This window comes from Lethenteron reissneri, chromosome 41 (assembly GCF_015708825.2).
Source record: "Lethenteron reissneri isolate LAM-NWPU_2019-01 chromosome 41, ASM1570882v1, whole genome shotgun sequence".
Taxonomy (NCBI): domain Eukaryota; kingdom Metazoa; phylum Chordata; class Hyperoartia; order Petromyzontiformes; family Petromyzontidae; genus Lethenteron; species Lethenteron reissneri.
Window position 1 is genome coordinate 3,573,015 of NC_083819.1, and position 24,838 is coordinate 3,597,852.

The 24,838-nt window shown below is 52.2% G+C and overlaps 1 protein-coding gene across 1 annotated transcript in view; it reads right to left on the reverse strand.

Moving 5' to 3' along the window:
• Window positions 1–24,490, reverse strand: part of LOC133352620 (hypoxia-inducible factor 1-alpha-like) — a 65,339-nt gene extending 40,849 nt beyond the window's left edge. Inside the window, 2 exon segments of the mRNA XM_061568376.1 lie at window positions 4,699–4,892; window positions 23,968–24,490. Coding sequence (XP_061424360.1) covers window positions 4,699–4,892; window positions 23,968–23,993 — 220 coding nt within the window. The 5' untranslated portion in view covers window positions 23,994–24,490.
• Between the last annotated feature and the right edge of the window lie 348 nt (window positions 24,491–24,838).

A 24,838-nucleotide genomic window follows, 5' to 3' on the forward strand; every position in this document is an offset into this window, starting at 1 on the left:
TAGAGAGAGCGATTCTCTATTTAAGCAAGAGAATCATGATTGCAATGAGCTCATCATAATAATAATCACCAGTCAGTGATGATGACTGCAGTATGAGGTTCAATTGCACGGGACCGTTGTAAAATGTTCATGGAAAAAAATTGATCAACTGGTGAACTAAACATTATTATGGGAATGGCAAATGATCATCCCCACTTAAATACCAATCCCAACTTAAACAGCAGCAGCAATAGCAGCAGCAATAGCAGCGCACTACAAACGCCGCTAATAATAACCACCGTAGGCATGGGTGGCTTCGTCAAATTTCAAAAACTGTCAGTGCCTCCTCGCGAGTGCAAAATTAATTCTTGCCCTCGGGGTTAAAGGGGGATGGGTGGGGTCACGTGGGTAAGGGGGGAGGGGCACGGTGGGGGGGGGGGGGGTTGAGATGAGGAGGTGTGGCAGGAGGCGTTCAGTTCCAAATACTCAGAAGAGGCCCTCAACTCACACCAGGCGTGGGGTGGCAGGGCTGGTGGGGGGGGGGGGGGGGGGCAGACGGGATGGATAACATCACCACGATCTGGGCTAACATCACCACAACCAGTGCTAACATCACCACAACCTGGGCTAACATCACCACAACCAGTGCTAACATCACCACAACCTGGGCTAACATCACCACAACCAGTGCTAACATCACCACAACCTGGGCTAACATCACCACAAACAGTGCTAACATCACCACAACCTGGGCTAACATCACCACAACTAGTGCTAACATCACCACAACATGGGCTAACATCACCACAACCAGTGCTAACATCACCACAATCTGGGCTAACATCACCACAACCAGTGCTAACATCACCACAACCTGGGCTAACATCACCACAACCAGTGCTAACATCACCACAACCTGGGCTAACATCACCACAACCAGTGCTAACATCACCACAACCTGGGCTAACATCACCACAACCAGTGCTAACATCACCACAACCTGGGCTAACATCACCACAACCAGTGCTAATATCACCACAACCAGTGCTAACATCACCACAACCTGGGCTAACATCACCACAACCAGTGCCAACATCACCACAACCAGTGCTAACATCACCACAACCAGTGCTAACATCACCACAACCTGGGCTAACATCACCACAACCAGTGCCAACATCACCACAACCAGTGCTAACATCACCACAACCTGGGCTAACATCACCACAACCAGTGCTAACATCACCACAACCAGTGCTAACATCACCACAACCAGTGCTAACATCACCACAACCTGGTCTAACATCACCACAACCAGTGCTAACATCACCACAACCTGGGCTAACATCACCACAACCAGTGCTAACATCACCACAACCTGGGCTAACATCACCACAACCAGTGCTAACATCACCACAACCTGGGCTAACATCACCACAACCAGTGCTAACATCACCACAACCTGGGCTAACATCACCACAACCAGTGCTAACATCACCACAACCTGGGCTAACATCACCACAACCAGGGTTAACATCACCACAACCAGTGCTAACATCACCACAACCAGTGCTAACATCACCACAACCAGGGCTAACATCACCACAACCAGTGCCAACATCACCACAACCAGTGCTAACATCACCACAACCAGTGCTAACATCACCACAACCTGGGCTAACATCACCACAACCAGTGCTAACATCACCACAACCAGTGCTAACATCACCACAACCAGGGCTAACATCACCACAACCTGGGCTAACATCACCACAACCAGTCCTAACATCACCAGCGCATTCTGGGCTTCATTTCTCACTCTGGCTTTGTGCGTTCCTGTAGAATAGCGGCTCAAACTGAAGTCGCGTCCTTTAGGACATCTGTTCGCCGTTCACCGGTCACGCGGCTTGCCTGGTCACAACCACGACAGCACGTGCCAAACTCCGCTCTCTTGGGGTGGAGGAACGAGAGGAGGTGAGGTGGTTGAGGAGTTGCCCCAAATGATTGCCGTTACGGCTCAAATTAATCGCCGATCAAAATTAATTCCCGCGATCTTGGTTTTTCAGTGGGTCTGGAGGGGGGGGGGGGAATAAAAACTCAGCGAAGGGGGATGGAGGCGGAGGGGGGGGGGGTCGGGGGGAGGGAGGAGGGGGGCACAGGGACGCGACGCAATATTCGATGAACTTTAAAAGAATGCTCGGCGCGAAACCGAATGAGTAACGATCCGATCTGCTTTCGTCCGCAGTCCATTCTGCTCTGTCCCCCCCTCCGCCCCCCCCCCTCGCCCCCTCCCCTCCCCCCACGCCCCCCCCCACCGCGTGTGTGAAGAGAGGCTGTGATGAATACCCACGGTTAAATTGTACAATTTTTTTGCAACTACCAGAGACGACATATTTTTAACTTACGCGATCTAACACCCAAAAGCCTCGATTGTGAAAACCACAGAGGGTTTGTAAATCGTCGATGTCGTCGTCATCGCCGTGATCGCCGCATGGACGCTTGACTGCGCAAAGAAGAACGCTGCGGTGGATCGCCGGGCGGGGAATACATGTAACGCGCTCGACCCGGTCGTGACACCACCTCCCCGACGGCGAGAACTTACGACGCACGAACGTTTCGCGTTGGAGCGGGACCACGTGCTGTGCTCTGGGCAATACCGCGCGGGATAATTCAGCGGCATTTTTTTTTCAACCATCCTGACCCTGCCCGCGACACCGAGAAGGTCAAAAGCGGTGCAGGGTGTTTGCTCGCTTCAACGTAATATTCCGCTCGGTGATACCGGTCCGGTACGCCATTCGCAATCGGAATCGGAATATTTATTTGAACTGGAGGAATCCTACGAGTCACAAAGCTCTTTGTTCACAAAAGTCCAGTCGGGGTGGGTCGGAACGGTACAACAACAAGCAATACAACAAACACGACAGGGGTGCCAGGCATAGTGAAGATAAACAAATCACTTAAAAATATACAAATTACACAGGACGTGATGTTGGCGCGATATAAAACTATCAAAGTAACCAAACTATAAACCATTGTTATTCTACCGGGTCAGGCCCACTGAACTTTGAGCTTCTTTTTTCAGACGTGACCTGGCCACAAATGACAGCTCAACGAAGCGGCCCGTCGTCGTGTTGGAAATTTAGAGCGGCGGCCAAACACTCGGAACGATCTAAACGATTTAAAGGCGTGTTTCTAAATGTGGAGGGGAAAACCGGGAGAACATGAGCGTTGTTCATAAATTGCTTGATGAGAATTTAGAAGGGAGAGGTGGGGCGTAGGTGGGGGGGGGTGAGCTAACATTAGTGGGGGAAGGGGGGAGGGGCTCAGCGACCCTCACAGTCACTCCGACGCTAGATCACCCTCATCATCAGGGCTGCCCCCTCCGCACAGTTTTCCAAGCCAGTCCTGGGGTCGCATTGGGAGGGAGGGAGGGAGTGGGGGGGAGGGAGTGGGGGGGAGGGAGTGGGGGGGGAGTGGGGGGGGGAGTGGAGTGGAGGGGGGGCAGCGATGGGCAGGGAGAGAGGGGGGCGGAAGACGTCGCCGCGGTTATTTTTCGACGAACGGACGGCTGTAAGCGCCAGTTTCCATTGCCTGCGCACCGAGGGATCCGCCGGTAATCCCTGTGTCATGGGGGGCGTCCGCGGAATTAATTTATTTTAAAAGCGGCCCACCTGTTGCTTGAACAGGAGAGAGGAGAACTCGCTCGCACGCTCGTCAACAACAGCCGCCTCGGTTCGCCTCCCCACGCGGGTTCTGACGCGTCGCGTCGACCCGCGCCAATGAGAATACACTGTCAAGCGCGATGTACGCGCACCGCATTGTACCCACCAGAATTGACACAAAGACACAGACACACACACAAGACAAAGAGCTACTAGCCCCATTACGGACTGTTTTGGGGAAAGTGCCCTTTCGTGAGCATCTATGAAGGCTGGCACGGTAGACGAGGCAGTTGGGTGGCCAGCACCACGCCCTTGTCTCTCGAGCAGACCGCATCACTTGAGGCTGCGCCGACCGAGGTGAAGCCCATTACCGGTCCGGATACTCGTCACTGGTGTCGGCCGTGAGCAGGAATCAAACTCGGCTCATAGCGCGACACACGCCAACCGCTGGCACCACCGCCACTACATTCGCCCACACACCGACGCGCGCGCGGACTCACGCGCGCGGACTCGACTCACGCGCGCGGACTCGACTCACGCGCGCGGACTCGACTCACGCGCGCGGACTCGACTCACGCGCGCGGACTCGACTCGCGCGCGGACTCGACTCGCGCGCGAACTCGACTCGCGCGCGGACTCGACTCGCGCGCGGACTCGACTCGCGCGCGGACTCGACTCACGCGCGCGGACTCGACTCACGCGCGCGGACTCGACTCGCGCGCGGACTCGACTCGCGCGCGGACTCGACTCGCGCGCGGACTCGACTCGCGCGCGGACTCGACTCGCGCGCGGACTCGACTCGCGCGCGGACTCGACTCACGCGCGCGGACTCGACTCGCGCGCGGACTCGACTCGCGCGCGGACTCGACTCGCGCGCGGACTCGACTCGCGCGCGGACTCGACTCACGCGCGCGGACTCGACTCGCGCGCGGACTCGACTCGCGCGCGGACTCGACTCGCGCGCGGACTCGACTCGCGCGCGGACTCGACTCGCGCGCGGACTCGACTCGCGCGCGGACTCGACTCGCGCGCGGACTCGACTCGCGCGCGGACTCACGGCTGGGCGGCAGCAGCTGGCGCAGGCGCAGGTAGCTGATGGCGAGCCGCATAACCGACGCCTTGTCCAGCGCGGCGGAGGCTGCGGGTGGCAGCGGCAGCTCCCGCGCCAGCTGGGCGAACACCTCCGTCTCCCAGCCGCGCCGGCACCGCGCCGCGTCACGGGACTTCTCCTTGCGCCGCTCCGAGTAGACCCTGACGTGGCACAGCGTGGTGGTCGCCCGGTCACAACTCGGCGCTCACATACACACACGGGCACAGGGCAAAGATCCCCCCCCCCCCTCCACCTCCTCCAGTATAGCCTCAACAGACTGTTGGGGCAAGTGCTGTTAGCGAGCACCTACGATGGTCGGCGCGGCACACGAGGGGGTGGGTGACCAGCACCACGCCCGGCCGCCTTGGTCTCCCCAGTGGCCATGTTTATACACCATACCAGGTACTAATTTGAGGCTGAATCGACCTAGGGGAAGCCCAGGACCGGTTCAAATAATCGTCACTGGTGTTTGGCCGCGAGCGGAAATAGAACCCGGTTCGCCAGGTTCGTAGTGCAGGGCGCTAACCACTACACTACCGCTCCCGATACACGCACGCACACGCACGCACGCAAGTAGCAAAATCACAATGCGACCTTTGCCCCGTTACGGGGAACAAAAAAACAATGGCGGAGATGGAGGCGCGTTGAAAAAATGTTTTACGCAAAAAATCTCCGAGACTTTTCTAACCGTGCCCGAGCCGGAACACCGAACCGCGAGGAGCGGTGATGTAACCTGTGGCACCCGAGGGCCCCATCGCGGTACAATCGCCGGATGGACACTCCCGCCGCCGCCGCTATATGAACCGCCAGGCCATCATCTTCCCCGCACGTCCAGCTCGCGCGCACAAAACGCGACGTCGCCCCGATGTATAACTATAAAAAAAACTAAACAAACTCTGAACTGGTTTTTATTTGACCGGGTAAGGCCCACTGAGTCATATGGCAATTTTTTTCAGAAGCGACCTGGCCACGATTGATAGCTCAGCGAGAAGTGGATTATCGTCGCGTAGAAATTTGTAGTGGCAGCCAAATATGCTCAAAACCCGGAGGAACCGGAGAAAAATCCTCGCGACCACGGGGAGAGAGAGTGATGTGTAAACTCCAAATATACAGCAGGCGTCAGGATCTGGGTCGAACCCATGACCTCCTGCACACCAGGCGAGGGAGATAACATCTCGCCACATTGGCGCCACGAATATCTGTCTTAAATAAACGCCGCCACCCACCCACCCCGTCCAGAGGTGATGTGTAGCTCGTTAAATGTGTAATCTCGGGATATTACGTAGTAGGCTTTCGCCATCAATATCATCCATAATACAGATTTTTTTTTGGGGGTTAGATCGCGTAAATATATAAATGTGTCGTTAAACCGGTGGACTTCTCCACAAATCTGGCTGTTGCCTGATGAAGCTAGTTGTAATTACTGGCGAAACGTCGTACTCAGATTGTAAATGTGTGGCTTGGCTCTCTAACATACCGGTTAGTGCTGTACTAGTGACGAATTGGCACGTTCTGTTCACGTGACAACCCTTACTAGTTAGCTGTGTCGGGTGGTGGTGGGTTTAACGACACAAACAAAACCAGGAAGCTTGCGACTTGTAACCGGCAACATACATTCCACACCCGGCAGTTGTTGTCCATCCGTGTGATCCACCGTGACAGTGAAACGGGAATTCATTTCCATCTAAACTACACGGCCAAACGGTGAATTGGTCATTCGTGTCCAATGACATTACCTCCCGTTAACTTGAACGTATTTTGCCCGTTGCTGCCCTCGTCACGAGCTCCGCGCGGTATTTACGCTACGCAACAACCTTCGCCATCGTGGCCGCCGTCAGCAGCAAGTGATTATCGTCTTGCAGACGATTCCATAACAAGAAACGCAAGGACACACGCGGGATTGTGAACGTCAAATCACGGGGCCGCGAGCTCACGCTACACGTTCGGTTCACAGACCTCGTGCGCGGACTTGGGCCATTTCAGTTGGGAATAAATGTCGACTTTCGTCTTCGTGACATCCCTCCGACATCTGCTGATGTCCTTTTGCAAGCATATTCATTCAAGTTTTCCCATGACACTGAAGGCTCCGGTGTTCACGACGTAATTGCCCCTACATCAGAGAACGGCACGTGGAAGTATAAATTACAGATCTACTTCTTGAAGTCCCTGCAAGCCATCTCTTTCATTCACACACACACACACTGGCAGATGGTAAACTCTCTCTCACCGCAGTGTAACGTTAGTCCCACTGCAGTTGAACTGACACTTCAAATCCTAAGTGCTGCAATGAAGTCAAATAAGATATGAAACAACCAGACGATTGTAATTCGATGTATGTATGTTGACTTCTTTCGCACCGTACGTAGCCAACCTTGCTAGTTGGAGGTGCGGGGGAAGGACAACAAACTTAACGAAAATATCAGTTAGAAATAAAATAAAAATGCATTATCAATCGAGATGATTTAACAGTGCACAGCTCCACAGCGGCTTCCTAACAAGTCCAAGACATCACAACGGAGGGTTTTGTCGTGCGTGTCATCAACGACGTCCGCGACCGTCAACCCCAGAGCCTCAGCGGCTTCAGCTCGGTGCCCCTTGACCCGCGAGCCACCCCGAGACTCGCACTTTAAATAACGCCTTCCCTCCGCAGTGCTCACACACTGGCCTGCGAAAAATCTGGTGACCAACCCCACCAACCCCACCACCACCCCCACCACCCCCGCGACATGGCCCCAAACTTACCCCTCTCCGCTCCCCATTAATAGGACCTCTCAGAAAACAAACAAGGGGTTTCCTGCATTTGACCTCAACTTACCCTCCCCCCCCCCAAACATTTACAGCCAATCTCGGATTTTTCTTTCAAATAAAAAAACGTCCACTGGCACAATTCGTCCCCGACTACGACGACGACGACGTCGACCGGAACGAATACAGAATCCCCGGCGCTCTTTCATCGTGTGTCGCTCGCTCTCTCTCCACGCTCGCCCCGCTCGCCAGCGCACGTGGACAGAGAGACCATCCCCTGGTGACCGCACATGACCTCCCGTCGTTGAGTGGTCGCGCACACGACGGCTAAACAAACTTGTTTTTGTCAGATTTTTTTTTCTTCTTCCAGCCGCCAAACCCTACGAGCCCCCCTCAATCTGCCGCCCCCCCCTCGCCCCCCCTACTCCTCCCACCAGCAGGGAGGAATTTACAATCAACTTGGTCAACTCACTGACACGCTCGCAAACGATCGCGCACGCGGCATTTCACTCGGCGCGGACGACCGAGCGGAGCGACTGTCCAACGCAGCTCTCCCCGGTGTCGCTCACTCGCTCAGAGCGGGAGGCGCGCCAGCGGTTTTGCTACCACCACTTGCCCCGCAACAGCCCCCCACCGGTTTAAGGGCTACACGGAAGACCCCCCCCCCCTTTTTGCCTTTGCGCTTGCATAACTTGCAGGGGGAGTTGGTAGCGGCACATTTGGCGATCGCGATGCGTTCGAGACCTTCGATTTACCGGCCACGGCTAACATCGCGCACTGACCAGAGTGGTGAAGTATGGTCAACACCCCCCGCCCCACCACCCACAACCCCACCCCTCCCCCGCCACGGCATGGATGGAATAACGCAGGCCCGGGGATTGACTGCACGTTTTTTTGTTTCATTGCAGCGACTCGCGAGACCGCCTCCCCCCCCGCCCCCTGCCCCCCCCCCCCCCAGTTTTTTTTTTAAGTTTCCTCCGTTCGCATGAATACGTCTCCCAATCTCGCTCGCAGCCACACAATGTCCAGGCGGACGAGAGGAAATGAAACTGCGTTTTTTTTTTTTGGGGGGGGGGGGGGCGAACGTTATTTACGAGGCGCGGAGAGAGAGGGGGAGACAATCGCGTTGACCTCAGCTCACCCGAGCCCACCACCACCACCACCATCGCCGCCGCTGCTGCTGCTGCCGCTGATCACCGCACACGATCCCTCATCCCCGCGAGCATCGAGCATTCTCCCGAACCGTGCAGAGGCAGCCGCGGTCGTGCGTCAAACTTTTCGCTTCTAATTAAAGAATCGGGGTCGCGGCCCGGCCCCCCTTCCCCCCAATCTCCCCTATTGCACGCGGTGGTGGGGGGGGGGGGCAGAACTCCGAAATAGGCGGCGTCTCGTTAGAGCGGCGAGATGCGTCTCTTATCTCCGTGCCCCTAAGGACGATGTGTGCGGTTTACAGAGGGGGGCAGGCTACCCGCCCCCCCCCCCAAAACACCCCCACTTGCCGATCTCGTCAAGGAGCATAAACCATCGTCACGCGAGCCCCGGTGGTCATCATCCTCCTCCTCCTCCACAGCAGCAACAGCAAGCGGCCTTTGGCTGGCAGTCGAACAAAGGCGGTGGCCACCGCACCGCGCGGATTCAGACGCGCTTCTGCGGCCGTCTGGAACGTTCCTCCTTCCGACGTCGGGAAGCCACCGGGAGCTATCTCCTTTTAAATCATCTCGATTGCAAAACTCACTATCTGGGCTGCCACTGCCTCTTTGTGTTTAGTTTGTTGTCATATTCTTAGGTTTTTTCGGTAAAGTCACGTAGGTAAAAAAAATTAATTAATAAAAGTAAAATAAGACGGAAGCTTGTGTTGCCTCCGAAACGTCGTGATTTTATTTTAATTTTACTTATATTAATTTTAATTTTTTATCAACGTGACTTTCCCGAAAAAACCTAAGAATATGAATCCTTGCAGTCACGAAAGCTTCAAATCTTGAATTAGTTTGTTGTCCTTCCGGCGTGAAACAAGTCCAACGTGCATGGCGTGCGCACACGGAGGATGGCGAGAGGCGTGCACACGCAGACACACGCGGGAGGCAGCCATCCCCCCGCGTCGCCTCGCGGAGCCGATTTCGTCGCTCCATCTCCGCGCGGTTGGCGTCCCCTACGGGCGCGTTCCCCTCCCCTCGGCCGCTGCCACTACAGCGGTCGTGTTGGCCGCCGGCCACCGTCATCACACACACACGTGCAGTGTACAGCCAAAGGTGCCCCCCCTCTGTGTAGCCTCACGAGTCCCCCCTGGGGGGCAAGGGCTGTTGGCGAGCAGATATGAAGGGCGGCAACGGTGCACAAACGGGGTGGTGGTGTGGTCGTTAGCACCGCCACTACTGCCGCCACCATCACCAGCACCACCACTAACACCACCACCACCACGCCTGACTGCCACCACCAACACCGGCACTGCGGGCACCACCGCCACCACCACCGCCACTACCACCACCACGCCCGACTGACACCACTACCACCGCCACCACCACCACCACCACGCCTGACTGACACCACTACCACCGCCACCACTTTACCGAAAGAACCAAAGAGTACAGAATCAGAAACTTGATTTATACTGGAGGAATCCGATGAGCTAGAAAGCTCTTCATCACAGATGTCTAGGAAGGGGGCGGGATTAGAAAGTTACAATAAAGAAGCAAATACGAAAGCACGATAGGAGTGCAGCATATGAAAAAAGGTAAACAAATAACTAAAAATGTTTATCTTCTTGGTTCTTTCGGTAAAGTCACGTAGAAGGGAAGTAATAAAATAATAAAAATAAAATATAATAAAATAAAATAATTCTCACGACGTTTCGGCTACAACGCAAGCAGCCGTCTTCAGGTGAAGAATGAGACGGCTGCAGTCACGAAAGCTTTAGATCGAAATTCAAAAATGTTTACGAAACAATTTTTCTATTTAACCGGGTAGGCCCCACTGAGCTGTATAACGCTTTCTCAGACGCGACCTGGCCACAGGCGACTGCTCACCCTAGTGGCTTATCGCGTGGACATTTACCACGGCCAAATGCTCTAAACGCGTGACGTTGATTCTAAATGTGGAGGGAAAAACCGGAGAACCCCGAAAAAAATTCCACGCGACCACCGGGAGAGAGACACCGCAAACTCCAAATATACAGCAGGCGTCACGGTCGGGATCGAACCCACGAACTGCTGTATACCACGCGAGGTCGTTAACATCTCACCACCATAGAAAGGCGGCTGTCCCTGTGACTCTTGTCAATGCATTAGTGTCAAGAAATAAATAATAATAATATATACTAAAAGGGGTGAGAGCGGACCAAGCAGTGGGAGCTTTGTAATTGGGCTCAATCCACGCACGAGCGTGACTCACCGCATCATCCCACACCGACACCACCAATAATCGTTGCCACTGAACCACGCACTCCAGACCTTCCTTCTCAAAAGAAAATCGAAGATGACGGCGGCGTTATATAAGCCTCATGCCCGGAGAGTGTGACAGGAATCTTACGTAAGGAGTGCGCACGCAGATGACGTGGGAGCGCAGCTTGACATGCTGCGAGGAGACCTGGTGCAGCCGTGCCGCAAAACCCGAGTTTTTAAAAATCCTTTATATTAAGTTCACTTGCTTGCGCGCTTACGACCGTGCAAATCTTTCGGTCGTTTTTTAACCCAAAATGTTACACTTTTTAGGAAAAAATAAATTATATTTAATTACCAATTGCTTAATGGTGGCAGGCAATCATCTGACCCATAGGTGGCAGCCATCTCAAGCCAGAGGACGAGAGGACTCTAGCCACCACGCATATAAAGGATTTATAGTGAAAAACTTTGTTTTTACGGGTTAATTTTTTATTCACCAGGTAAACCCCACTGAGCTACGCAGCTCTTTTCAGAAGCGACCTGGCCACAAATGACAGCTCAACGAAGTGGCTCATCGTGTGGAAATGTACAGCAGCCAAATACTCTGAACGCACGTTTCTAAATATGGAGAGAAACACCGGAGGACCCGGAGAAAAATCCACGTGACCACGGGGAGAGAAACACCGCAAACTCCAAAAATACAGCAGGCGTCTGGGTCGGGATCGAACCCACGACCTCCTGTATACCAGGCGAGGTCGTTAACATCTCGTCACCGTGGCGCTCCAAAACCAGAAACAGTCCGCTGGGCAAGCGACTGTGGTAAATCCAGCTCAGATCGTGGACCCACACTGCGGATGTTGGTTCAAGAGACATCACAAACATCCACTCAGCGTCAATGCTGAGTTTCACCACATGGACTCACGAAAAGGCTGAACCAGGGGTCTGCGACCTACGGCTCCACAGGTGGACGCGGCTCTTTAAGGGCCGCGCTTCGTGACGTTGCTTATTAAGGAACTGCACCGTCTCGTGTCCACGCCGCATTGCGGCTCTTGAAATATTGAGCTGTTTTTTTTTCCTCCACATAATTCGAATAAAAAATGCACTTCTCGTTATTTTTGTTGCCGACCCCGGGGGGGGCGGCTACGCGAAGCCGTAAGCCAGCGGGAAGAATCGGCGTGAACGGAGACAAAACATCAAAGAGCAGTTGGCAAATTTGCTCCCCACCCACAACAGGGGCAAGGCACGAGGATGCGATGAGGCCGTCTCAAATTGCCCGCGTGCTGCTAGCGGAGGCGGCAAATTGTTTAAACGCACGTGACACGACAGCGAGAGCGCACGAGACCCCGTACGATCGCGATGATTAGGAATCCATCTACATCACTACATCTGTGGCTCTCCCTAAGGAGCGCCGGAGCCTTAATAGCCGCCTACGCTCCATCCATATAAAGGTCGTTCAGCCACTGGGAGTTCATCAAAGAGCCATATAAGGTTCTGCATAATGTTTGGTGGTGGCAGGTTTTTTTTCTTTCTCTCTTCTTCCGTGCTTATTATTAAACTCCCCGCAAACGCTTGCAAATGAACCCTTTACTGTGTTCGTCACAGCAAACGCCATGCCAGATGGGTGATGGGGGGGGGGGTTATAACGATCGGGCGGCAGTCCAGGAATATTGACACATTGCTATAGATGAAAATATATCAGCAGCAGCAGCATCATCACCGGCCATGATCTCGCCACTGCTGGATGAAGGCTTTCCCAAAATGCAACGATCCACCCGCCTCCCGTGCACGTGCCGATTTCTCTGGCTTCCACTCCTATCGTTAGTCTCAACCGCCGGTCAATATTCACACGATCCACCTTTTGAAAACTCATCGTTATGCCACGTGCGTAATTTATCAATGGCAAGTGACAACATTTAGATTTTAAATAACACGGATTGCAGTTGCCTAAAACAGGCAAATGTGGCTGTGACACATTGGTCCAGATGGCCGAGAGGCTGATGGGCTGAAATGTTTTATTTTATTTTGATTCGTCGTTAATTTTCGGGTTGGCCCCACGTAATGATCTGGCCAAATGTTGTTGTCATTAAGACACCCGCCTAATCACTGGAATAAATCCCCATGTATTGCCTGGCCAGGACCCGTTGAGACTTGAAATCTCTTTCTCAAGGGGGGAACCAGGGTTACAAAAGAGGGAAGCAAACTAGGTTAAGTTTAGTACATCGAGTGCGAAATAGAAATATGTTAAATTCCATAAATAACCGCTTCATTTGCGCGTGATATCAGTTGAATAATTTTGTGTTGGTGCAAACACTGCCTGTTGATAATTAAATTCACGCGTAATTACAGAGCTGCAGTACTTGAACACGCAGTCGCGCGTTGGCACATGGTCCCTTTGCGAGCAACACTCGCTCGTTAGTTACACACGAATCCTTCACTCAGAATTGTCCGAGGACCTGTGATGGCAGAGTCAATCGCGCGCGAAAAAACCCCAAAAAAAACCTTGATCCGTAACCTTAAAAGATGGTGGCTGGGTGGTCGCAGAGATTAGAGTGCCAAGTGCCTAGCACCGCAGACATCCTGAGTTTGGACCCAGGTTTCAGTCAGCTCAGAGTAAACTGGGTTGTTGAGCGATTAGTGATTTGAAAGTGTCCTCCCGTTCTCCCCCCCCTTCCCCACCCCCCGGGCAAAAAACGTATCTCATAAATGCCAACTCTCATCAATGTTTACGGTAAATTTAAATTATATTGTGGGTAAAGGCGCATCCCTGCAATTGCCTCTTCAAGCTACTGCCGGTGAAAGGGCCTCAACTGGAGGGAGCTCTCCAGAGCCCCTCTCGTGGGTAATTTGGCCTACTCTTCCAGACTGCACGTCTTGGAAGAAAGAGGTGGGAGTCCCATCATCCGACACCACCACACGCGGCCTGCCAGTAGACCTGCGGGGCCACTGCATCGCACGTTCAGTGTCCTCACCGCTGCACCACGGCAGCGTGTCCCTGTACCGCATTCTAAGTCACTGAATACATCGCGAGCGTGTGACACAGTAAATAAAGGGCGTTGTTTTCATTGTTCGTGTTTCATTATTGTCATTATCGCACAGCGTACACTGCAAAAGCCACCACAGGAATAAAATCAACGTGCCACGTGACCGGGTGCTGGTTGCTGGAACGTGTGTCGACGAAAACGTGAACGGAAAAAATAGTTTCAAAAATTTTACTCGCCGTGTGCAAGTGAACGAAGCCCAAATGAACGCACTGCGCTGCGCTCCAAACCCGGCGTGACCCCGGTTCGATTCCCGCTCACGGCGACCAACGCCACTGACGATTATCTGAACCGATCCCGGGCCCTGCCCTCGGTCGACTCAGCCTCAAATGAGTACCTGGTGCGGTGTGTAGAGAGACAAAGGCGTCCGGGCGTGGAGCTGGTCACCCACCCCTTTCGCGTGTTCGCCAACACCACTTGCCCAAACAAGTTCGTGTAGGCTACAAGGGGGACCTTTGTCTTGTCTTTGTTACTGCTGGTGATGGTAGCAGTCCAAGTGATGTTCGATGATGATCGATGACAACAGTGGTAGCGATAGAATTGGTGACAATAAACATTATCCCAACACAACACACTCCTGGCTGCTGCTGCTGCTGCAACTCATTTGAGGCTGAGTCGACCTAGGGGAGGGACCCATGCTACGTGGTTAACTTGCTCACAGTGGCTCGCTGCCTGTGCTACTCATTTGAGGCTGAGTCGACCTAACATCTCGCCACTGCCACAATGGCGAGATGGTATCCAGGAGGTCGTAGGTTCGATCCCGATTCGGACGCCTGCTGTATGTTTGGAGTTTGCGGTGTCTCTCTCCCCGGCATCACGTGTATTTCCCCCTCCACATTTAGAAACATGCATTTAAGAGTATTTGGCTGCTATATATGTCCACATTGATAAGCCACTTGGTTGAGCTATCATTTGGGGCCAGGTCGCTTCTGGAAGAAAAAAAATCCGTACAGCTCACTGGGGGCTTTCCTGGTAAAAAAAACACGTTCAGTTTAAATAGTTTAAATAGTTTAAATAGTTTGTGGATGTCATGCTCATCGCAGGGCCTCATCGCTGCACCGTGCGTTGGGAGGAGGTGGTGGTGATGATGACGACGATGCCTGTTGACGCTGAGCTCTGCTAGACGGGTCGCTTCATGTGTCCGCCTCCAGCAGACGAGTTGACCTGAAACGCGTGGATGCGTCCGAGTGTAAACTAATCCCGTCGCCTCGCGTGTGCGCGTGATTTACGCGATCTCCCAGCGGGTGGTGGTGGGGGGGGGTGTGGAGGGTTCATTGAGCGATCAACACTATCATCAAACCCTTCACGCAGGGATTTCCCATACACGGGTCTTTAATCAGTGCGCATTGCCTGCGATCATCACCAGCAGTCACAAAGACAAAGACACCCTCTCCCCCCTTTGTATCCTTATCAGACAGTTCTTTGGGGAAAGTTTCTAGTCGCGCGCACCTCACGAGTAGGTGGGTGGACAGCACCACGCCCGCACGTCTTTGTCTCCCCAGTGGCGATGATTGCACATGGCACCAGGTACTCATTTGAGGCTGAGTCGACCTAGGGGAGGCCCCAGTACCGGTTCATATAATCGTCACTGGTGCAATGTGACTGTATGGCACCTCCGATTAGCACGGTTGGCTACGTACGGTGCGAAAGAAGTGCAAAATACGGAGTAATCGAAACACGTGGGCTCTGTCGGAGACGGCTACTGTTTCCTCTACGAGCACTCGGCCACTGCGAATCTTCAGCATAAGCCACGCGCCTACAGCACAACGTTCTCAGTGATACTTTTATTTCATTAATATTGAACTCAAGTATTAAAGTAATTATTTTTATTTTACCAGGTGAGGCCCACTGAGCTGGAGAGGAGCTCTTTTTCAGAAGCGACCTGGCCACAATTGATAGTTCACGTGGACATGTATATCAGCCAAATACAAATTGTGTTGGTTAGCCAATACCAGTTAGAGTTTGTGTTTTCCGTAAAACATGGGAGGACATCAGAGAACCGGGGGAAGAACGCAATGCACGCAGGGGAAAGCACGTACAAACTCTGCGCCGAAATGCACCCGAGTCAAGAATCAAACCCGGGTGTTCTCTGCTGCGAGGCACACGTGTTCCCGCTGCGTCACCCTGAAACCCGTGATACATTTTGTTTCTCGTGAAGTCTCGCGTCTCATAACCGTGAGAGACGGCACTGGCTTGGGGAGACCTTCATCCAGCAGTGGATAGAACTTGGCTGATGACGACGACGACGACGAACGCGCTTCTGAAATGTTGGCATGCGGCAGCCTCCAACCCGGGTCCCTGCGATTTCAACACCTCGGAATTGCGGTCGCTTCGAGGCCGGTGCTGCAGCATTGTTTGTGTCACGGTGTTCAGGCGGCGCGCATCGATACGCTGAGAGAGAGGGAGCCTCCTTGCAGGCTCGTAAGGGGGTGGATGTGAGATTTAATTGCTAAGCTCACGTCTTAAGCGTAGGTGTGTCCGGGTACAAAAGGCTTGGGTTGAGAGATGAAAACAAACACAACTAATTGCTGTTTTTTTCTCAATAGGTACATCTTGGCGTTGTCAACATCATACACAGTGCAACAAAAAAAACACTCAGGTGAAAGGGCAGTATAATTACACACAAAGACAAAGACACCCCGCATAGAATCCCGAAACGGCACACGAGGTGGCCAGCACCACGCCTGGCCGCCTTTGTCTCCCACGTGTTTTTACACATCGCCACTAGGTACTCAATTGAGGCTGAGTAGACCTAGCGTAGGTTTAGGACCGGTTAAAATCATCGTCACTGGTGTTTGTCTGTGAGCGTGAATCGAACTCGGGTGGCCGGGTTCGTAGCGCAGCGCGCAAACCGCTCGCGACTCCACTGGTCTCGAGTACATCACACACACACACACGCACGTGTAAGGGGACGATGCACAAACATCAGTACACAAGCACAAACACACACCATCGCGCACCTCCGATGAACACGATTGGCTACGTAGGGTGCGAAAGAAGTTCAACATACACAAATCCCGACATGCACTACACGCATAGAGACTCAAACACATGTGAGATGGCAGTGTATTTAATTACACACCACACAACCCACACACGCGCAAAACACAAACTCCACGCGGATGCACATGTGGGGATGCAAAGATCCACACACACCAAACCCACAAACACACCCCAATAGCCCGTATCGCATTGCAATTCTGATATAAGTAACAACACACAGGTATGTGTATGGCATGTGCAAAAGCTTAAGTAATGAATTGTGCACAACAACCAGTTCAGAAGCACGACATCGTGGTAATTATCTCTTAGAAACTTGAGAACATTTGGCCTACACAGCACATGTTGGGTGGTGTGGTCAGAAAAATCAATCCCACACAGCAGCGTGTACTCATTTTAGGCCGAGTCGACCTAGAGGCAGCGGCAAGCACACAGGGTCAGATGGCGATTTCGACCGACGTTATTTCTATTCGTTCGCTGCGACCGGGGGAATTGAACCCAGATGGCACGTGTAGCAGCAAAGGGGCTGAACCTCGACAAATCGTGATTGGTTTCAGCTCAGTCGCAACACGAGTCGGCGAACAGATTCTCACGGTAAATTCCTGGAGAGTAATTAGCAGTTACTGTGTATGGTGATTGCTAATATTGGCTGCGAAAAGTGACGTGTCAAACAAAGAGAGAGAGAGAGAGAGAAAAACAAATCCCACTCCCATCCTCCTAATAAATAGACTCAACATACTTTTAGCGAGCACCGATGAAGGCCGGAACGGCACACGAAGGGAGGGTGCGGTGGCCAACACCACGCCCGACCGCCTTTGTCTCCCCAGTGATGCTGTTTACACACCGCACAAGGTACTCATTTGAGGCTGAGTCGACCTAGGAGAAGCCCAGGACCGGTTCATATAACCGTCAATTAGTGTTGGCCGTGAGTGGGAATCGAACCCAGGTGGCCGGGTTCATAGCGCAGCGCGCTAACCGCTACACTACCGCTCCCCACAACAAACAAACACACAAACAAAACACACACAGAGAGAAGCCACCGCAGCTGTCGCGACCCAGTAAAACTGTGCAGGAGGCCAGCACCGCCGCGTGTCGCTGCTGGTTACGACGGGGACCGAGGAGAGCTCCCGGGACTCGGGGCCGAGTCAAGCGGCAGCTGTGAAGCCACTCGGCACGAAGCCTGCGTGGTCCGTCGTGAGTCTCCCCAAAGTCCCCCCACACCACCCCCCCCCCCAATGCCCCCTTCCCATGTATCGTGCCCACTGCCTGCTGAAGTTATTTGAGCACTTTGCCACATCCAGATGTCTCGCTTTCATTTGTCCTCACGGCACTGCGGGCGGCGAGCGAAGCACTCACGCGCGCGCACACGCGTGCGTGAATTAATAGCGCTCTTGTGGGGATGATGATTGCATCCTACGTGAGTGAGTCGAGGGCAGGGGCCGACAACCCGTGGCTCCTGAGCCGCACGCGGCTCTTTAAGGACTGCTTCGTGATGTTATTCACATCGCATTGCGGCTCTTGAAATATCTAGAGTTTTATGTTTGACCGAATATGATAAAAAAAGGCTTTTCTTGTTATTTTGGTTTCCAACCCCTGGTACATGTTAACAATAATATATATTTTTTTCAGTTTAGTTTCAGTTTCATTTATTTGGTATAGCCCTGTGAGCCATTCGGCTCTTGACTCGGGTGCAACCGCAACAAACAAAAACATGAACAAGAAACATCTTAAAGCGACTACACGCAAACAGAAAAATCTAGGAAAAAACAGCAAAGTCTTCCAGAAAAAGCACCGTATATCAATGCTGTGTGCAAAAATCCCAGTGGTATGCAAGTCAAACAATAACACCCATAAAACAATTTAGATTAAAGTTATCAGACTAACTCTGTACTACAACAAACAAATATGGCTAAACCAAAACGTTTTCTAAATCACCAAAATAAAGCTGTAAAAGCAATGTAACAGTGATCATAGGAACTGTGATTGCAATTTTACAATAAACGATATACATAACATGTACTACCAAACTTTGCAGCCATATCGGACTGACGTGGATATTAGTGGACCTCGGTACGCTCTTCGTGGTGGTGGTGGTGCCTTACGCCGATAATCTCCTCTCAAAGGCAGGAAACATCGAGCGAGAGATGTTTCCGCGATTTAGCCGGTGGCAGCGTTGCGACCAGATCGTATCGACAGCAGCAGCTCCGAGTCAGAGTGGCAGACGGAGGAGCCCCAATTGAAGACTCGGCTCCCACGGCGTGCTCGTCGCCACGTGATGTAGGCTGTGTGTGTGTGAGCGGTGGTGCAGCGGTTAGCGCTACGCTGCGCTATGATCCTGGCGACCCGGGTTCGATTCCCGCTGACGGCCAACACCAGGGACGATTATCTGAGCCGGTCCCGGGCCTCCCCTAGGTCGACTCAGCCTCAAAATGAGTAGCTGGTGAAGTGTGTAAACATCGCCACTGGGGAGACAAAGGCGGTCGGGCGTGGTGCTGGCCACCCAACCCCCTCGTCTACCGTTCCGGCCTTCATAGGTGCTCGCTAACAGCACTTGCCCCTACAGTCTGTTAAGGCTATATGGGGGATCTTTATAGTTTAATACGCAGGTTTTCGCGACCGATATCATCCATAAAATAGGGTTTTTGTTGTTGTTGGGTTAGATCGCGTAAATATAAATGTGTCGTTAAACCCGCCACCACCCGACACAGCCAATTAGTAAGGTTTCTCACGTAAACAGAACATGACAATTAGGTGTGCTGTACTCGTAACGAATTGGCACGTTCTGTTTACGTGACAAACCTTACAAATTGGCTTTGTTCGGTCAACTCACGTTGCCTTATATTCTTTTTATTGCGCGGTGGGTTATTTTTTACCTACGTGACTTTACCGAAAAAACCTAAGAGAATGAATCCTTGCAGTCACGAAAGCTTCAAATCTAGAATTAGGAACCCGACTTTGTGAGTCTGAGTCCTGGCCACGGCCAACACGATTGGACCCGGCCCTGGGCCACCACCCCACCCCTTCACCACCCCAGAACCGGCCAACGTGGTGAAGTATGGTCAAACCCCCCCCCCCCCCATTGCCGATAGGTCTTCCTCTATCTTACAGTGGATTGGTAACGGGCTCAATTCTTGTCTGGTTTCTCTGGATCAGCGAACAGAACGATAGATAAATAAAGTAAGTACGCACCCAGCACACCACCGCATCCCGTGTCCATCTCGTTATTGGCTTAGGCTACTGGTCAGTCTCACCAGGAAACTGGAAAAGACTCGGTGATAGGGGGGGGGGGGTCTCACGCCCTGCAAAGCGCTGCCAGGGTTATTCGCTTTCGTTTTTTTGTCTTCTCAGATCATCACGGGTGGGCTCCGACCGCTTGCGAAAGGAGTTCAGCAATACAGTCCACTAATACTGTCAGTCCGTCAACACCCCACCACCACCACCACCACCCACCCCACCCCCGACCACTGTGGAAAATTACTGAAAATTACTCGCCAGACAGGTCTCGGAGTGCAGGTACCACACGCCTGGTGTCAACCGTGGCTAACGTTTCCATTGATACATCAACTCGCGTGTTACACGCCGCATCTCAATTTGGGGGGGGGAGGGAGGGGAAACCCCGTTAGAGGATGCGATTTTCAAAGTTATGTGCATCAATGGTCATCGGTGTGCGTTTTTTTAAGACATGCACACAAGCGCAACTTATGTAAATTCCACCTTTACTCGGTGCTTTTCGAAGGCACGCTTTGTGTGTTTTACAGACCTTGTTGATTCCACTGCTGGATGGAAGCCCCCGGCCTCCACTCCCCTAAGCGTAATCAGTCATAGGGGTTGGTTGACCATTCTGGTCTTGTAGAGAGCAGTGCGTCCAAACATTTTAGAAAACCAAATGCAGAAGCAGATAAATCATTATGAGATCCATTCAAGTGATGTTTGTTTAATCCAAAACACTTATCACGCGCTCTGCAGCAGAGAAATGCCCATCACATGGCAGACACGCCGATAGTTTTTATTCTCAGAAATGGAATGTATCTAATTGAAGTAACAAAAAAAATCACAAAACAAAAAAATTGCGTCTAGTTTATGCTGTGCGCAATGTTTTTTAGTGATCGTGCTGAGACCATCAAACTTGCTGAACTTGAAAATCCGATTTCGTCGCATTTTGGCGGCTTCCCAGCTCAGAATCAAACCCTGAATCTCGCCAGTGCCGTGGCGCAGCGCTCTCTGTCTGACCCCTGATCTACCCCGACCGTCTCATTGGTATGCATCTTCTCCCGCCCGCAACCCACGTGCGAGAAGATTCCAGTGAACAGACAGGCAAGGAATTCAACATCTCCGATTGCATGCGAAGTGATGCAACGCTTTGTGAACATCCTTGCTCGCTCGTCTCGTGGGAGCTTTGGCTGTGTGGGTTTGAACTTACTTTAGGGAGCGGTGGCATAGTGGTTGACGCACTTCCGTGGTAGCAGTAATAATAATTAGCGACCTTGGTTCGATTACTGCTCAACGCTCACATGAGCAGAAAGTAATTCGGAACCTGTGCTGGCCACACCGGCAGCACTTACATACTGCGCACCGTGCTGGCCTTAATAGGTGCTCACTAACAATAATCGGCTCATTGCTATGACGTGACATGGAATACACAATCGACGAACATGTGACTGGGGTAAGTTCGCACGGTGTTCTAGAATGGCGAAGCAGAATAACGTATTTCCTAAAAACGCGCAGATTGTAAAAAAAAAACCCACTCCCAAACGAGTACAATATTTAACCGCGTCTTGTAATCGCATCGCCTATCGTGACAGATGCGATGTCTAATGTTCTACAAGGGCTGGCAAAGAGGTGCACTTTTGGACAAATGCACTGCAGTCGACTAAGCTTAAATACAACTTGGAGGAATAAAAACAATCCGATTAACTACATTTTCGAAATTGAGTTCACAAAAATTACAGCGAGCCAGTTGGATTTGGTTTCACTCGCACGGCAAGGGATCAGCATCAGAGTTCTACGTTGGTCTGATTCTTATGCGAAACACACATGGAGACCGACTCTCATCACCAGTGAACCGAGTAATTCGCCTCCCGTGGGGTGTGACGTTAAAGCCAGTAGAAAGCGGACGAGGCTGCCGGTTCCGAGTATAAAAGACAATAGACCACCCCACACACATATAACCTTAACAGGTTGTTAGGGCGAGTGCTGTTAGCGAGTAGCAGCACCGATGAAGGCTCTTACAGCACGCGAGGGAGCGGGTTTACCAGCAGCACCACGCCGGCTTCACACGCACACAGCTGATTGAAGTAACCACCTTGCGGGCCGTGGGTGATATTTGACCATACATTTTGACTTAAAACCTTCGTGACTGCAGCAATTCATATTCTTCGGATCTTTCGGTAAAGTCACTGTAGATAGAAAAAATAAAGTAGATAAAAAATACTAGGACGTTTCGATCACAAAACAAGCGATCGTCATCAGGAGAAGAAAAAAAACGTCGTAGTTTTTATTATTTCTTATTTACTTTTATTTTTCCAATCTACGTGACTTTTGCCGAAAGATCCAACGAATGTATTTGACCACACTTCACCAGCACGCTGGTCAGTGCGGGCCGGTGAAGGCGAGGGAGCACAGATTTTACAGTACAACAGGGTCACCCGACGTGTAGGTCACCTGCCCTGTGCACCTGTGCGCATCCATCCCAAGCACGGCCCAGGCGCAAAGTCCCTGCTTAGCTTGCGAGAGCTGACGCCAGCTGACGTCGGTCGGTTAGTCAGTCAAGTAATGCTCCAGCTTGCACAAGTACCCATTGGGAATGACGTTGCACCTCAACGCAAACTTATCCGTTGTCGGATGAGTCGACCTACGGCGGTGGTTCTGAACCTTCACAGCAGCGTGCTTCTCAATCGAGTAACAAAACATGTATAATGTTAATACACACATAGGGTTTGATTAAAACAAAGTAGCTCTACTTATGTGCCCGTGTTTAATTTATGTTTTTTGACGATTTACCTTCTAAAAAAAATAAAAATCTTCCCATGTCTCGCATCCCCCAGAAAGGGCATCTCGCGTGATGCACCCCAGGTGAAGAAGCACTGACATTGGGGGTCAGTGCTGACCTTGGGGGGGGTCAGTGCATCTCAATAGAGCTCCCTCGGCGTGTTTAGGGATAGATTGCCTGCGGGCGGTGAGATGCCTTGGGCCGCTGTCGTGTTTTCAGTCACACGAACCAATACCGACCGAGACCCCCAACTGCCCCCCCCCCACCCACCCTCCATCGTTGCGCTCGTCCAATTAACTGGATAGAACATTCTGCATTATCTGGCCACTACGAACAAATAAGTTCCGTATGTATTACAGTAGAGAGAGAGATCACGACAACAAAAACGTAAAGCGACCATTCGCATTCCGACAACTCACACATGATGATGATGATTATGATGAGTAGCAGATGTGGGCTATATCCATTTCCACAGTCGTTAATGCTCGATCCGATACTAAAACAAAATCGGACGGATTTCAGAAGCTAAGCCGCTGTCAGCCTGGTTAGCACTTGCATTGGAGACCGCCGAGGAATACCGAAATATTTCGGCGATGGGCTTCGAGGTTTGCCACGAGATGGTAGTACAGCGATGGATTATAGAATCCATCTGTGCGGAGCTGTACGTACGAGGCACCCAGGTGTATGAGCCAAATGTGTCCATGTAGCAGTACCCTTCCAGAACGAGCCTTGAGACCCAGTGAGGCTTTGCTGGGTAAATACATTACAGCACTTTATGCAAATAACAGCAACACTCATTTACAGCCCCTTTGTAAATCCACTGCTGGATGAAGGCTTTCCCCCATGCCCGTGCCCGTCACGGGTGTTGTTTGACCATACTTCACCACTATGCGGTCAGTGCGGCAGAACCGGTCAAGCCAGCATCACTCATCACGAATGTTGAACCGTGGCCGGAAATCAGAACCTCGGCGATTCCACATTCGAAGCAACACACACCGTGCACTGATCACTGCGCCCGCCGCTCAACTGCATATTAAGACGTCAACACCACCACCACCACGATATAAGACGATGAATAATCACTTGCCTTTTCTTTTCAACCACCGTGGCCATGTCTCTCCCGTCTTCCGACTTCCACAAGACGAAGAAGAAACGATGACGACGCAGCGCAGACGCGCTTCGTTCAACTCGACTCACTCACACTCACTCACTGGTATATGATGTATCCTCGCCTCTCCTCGCACTGGGGATCTCTCTCTCTCAGTGATGTCCTGAGTGGCTACAGCTCTACGCGGATCTGATTACCTTCAGCGCGAATCGTCCCTCTTGGTTACCAACTCTATAACCCACAACGCACCAGTGAATTACAACACGGACGGTGTCAATGATGCGCGCGCGTGTCTTTGAACGCACTCACGCACGCACGCGCACGTTTATAATTACAGCGCCTACTCGTCAGTAATTGCCCGCCTCCTTTAGCTTGCTGAACTAATTTAAACCGATGGCGAAACGTTGCATGCATCGATGTGGCAATACGTGGAGAGGAGAAGCATTCAGTAGCAATCTCAGGAACACTGCCGAGGAATGCACTGACTAGCATCCAGCCAACGCGTTGCTGTTTTGTTACCCAGAGCCGAGGCCGAACATTCACTCCGCCTCCTCCCCTCCCACCCCCCCCCGCGTTGACAGCGGCCCAGGGTCGCCCCCCCCACCCTCTCCGTCCCTCCTCCCACAGTAGCCACCACCTCCACTCACAGCATCTCTCTCCCCCTCCCTCCCTACAAAGACAAAGATCCCCCGTATAGCGTCGACAGGCTATTGGGGCAAGTGGCGGTTAGCGAGCAGCACCTATGAAGGCCGGCAACTGTGGTACACGAGGGGGTGGGTGGCCAGTACTTACGCCCGGCCGCCTTTGTCTCCCCAGTGGCGATGTTTACACAACGCACCAAGGTACTCAT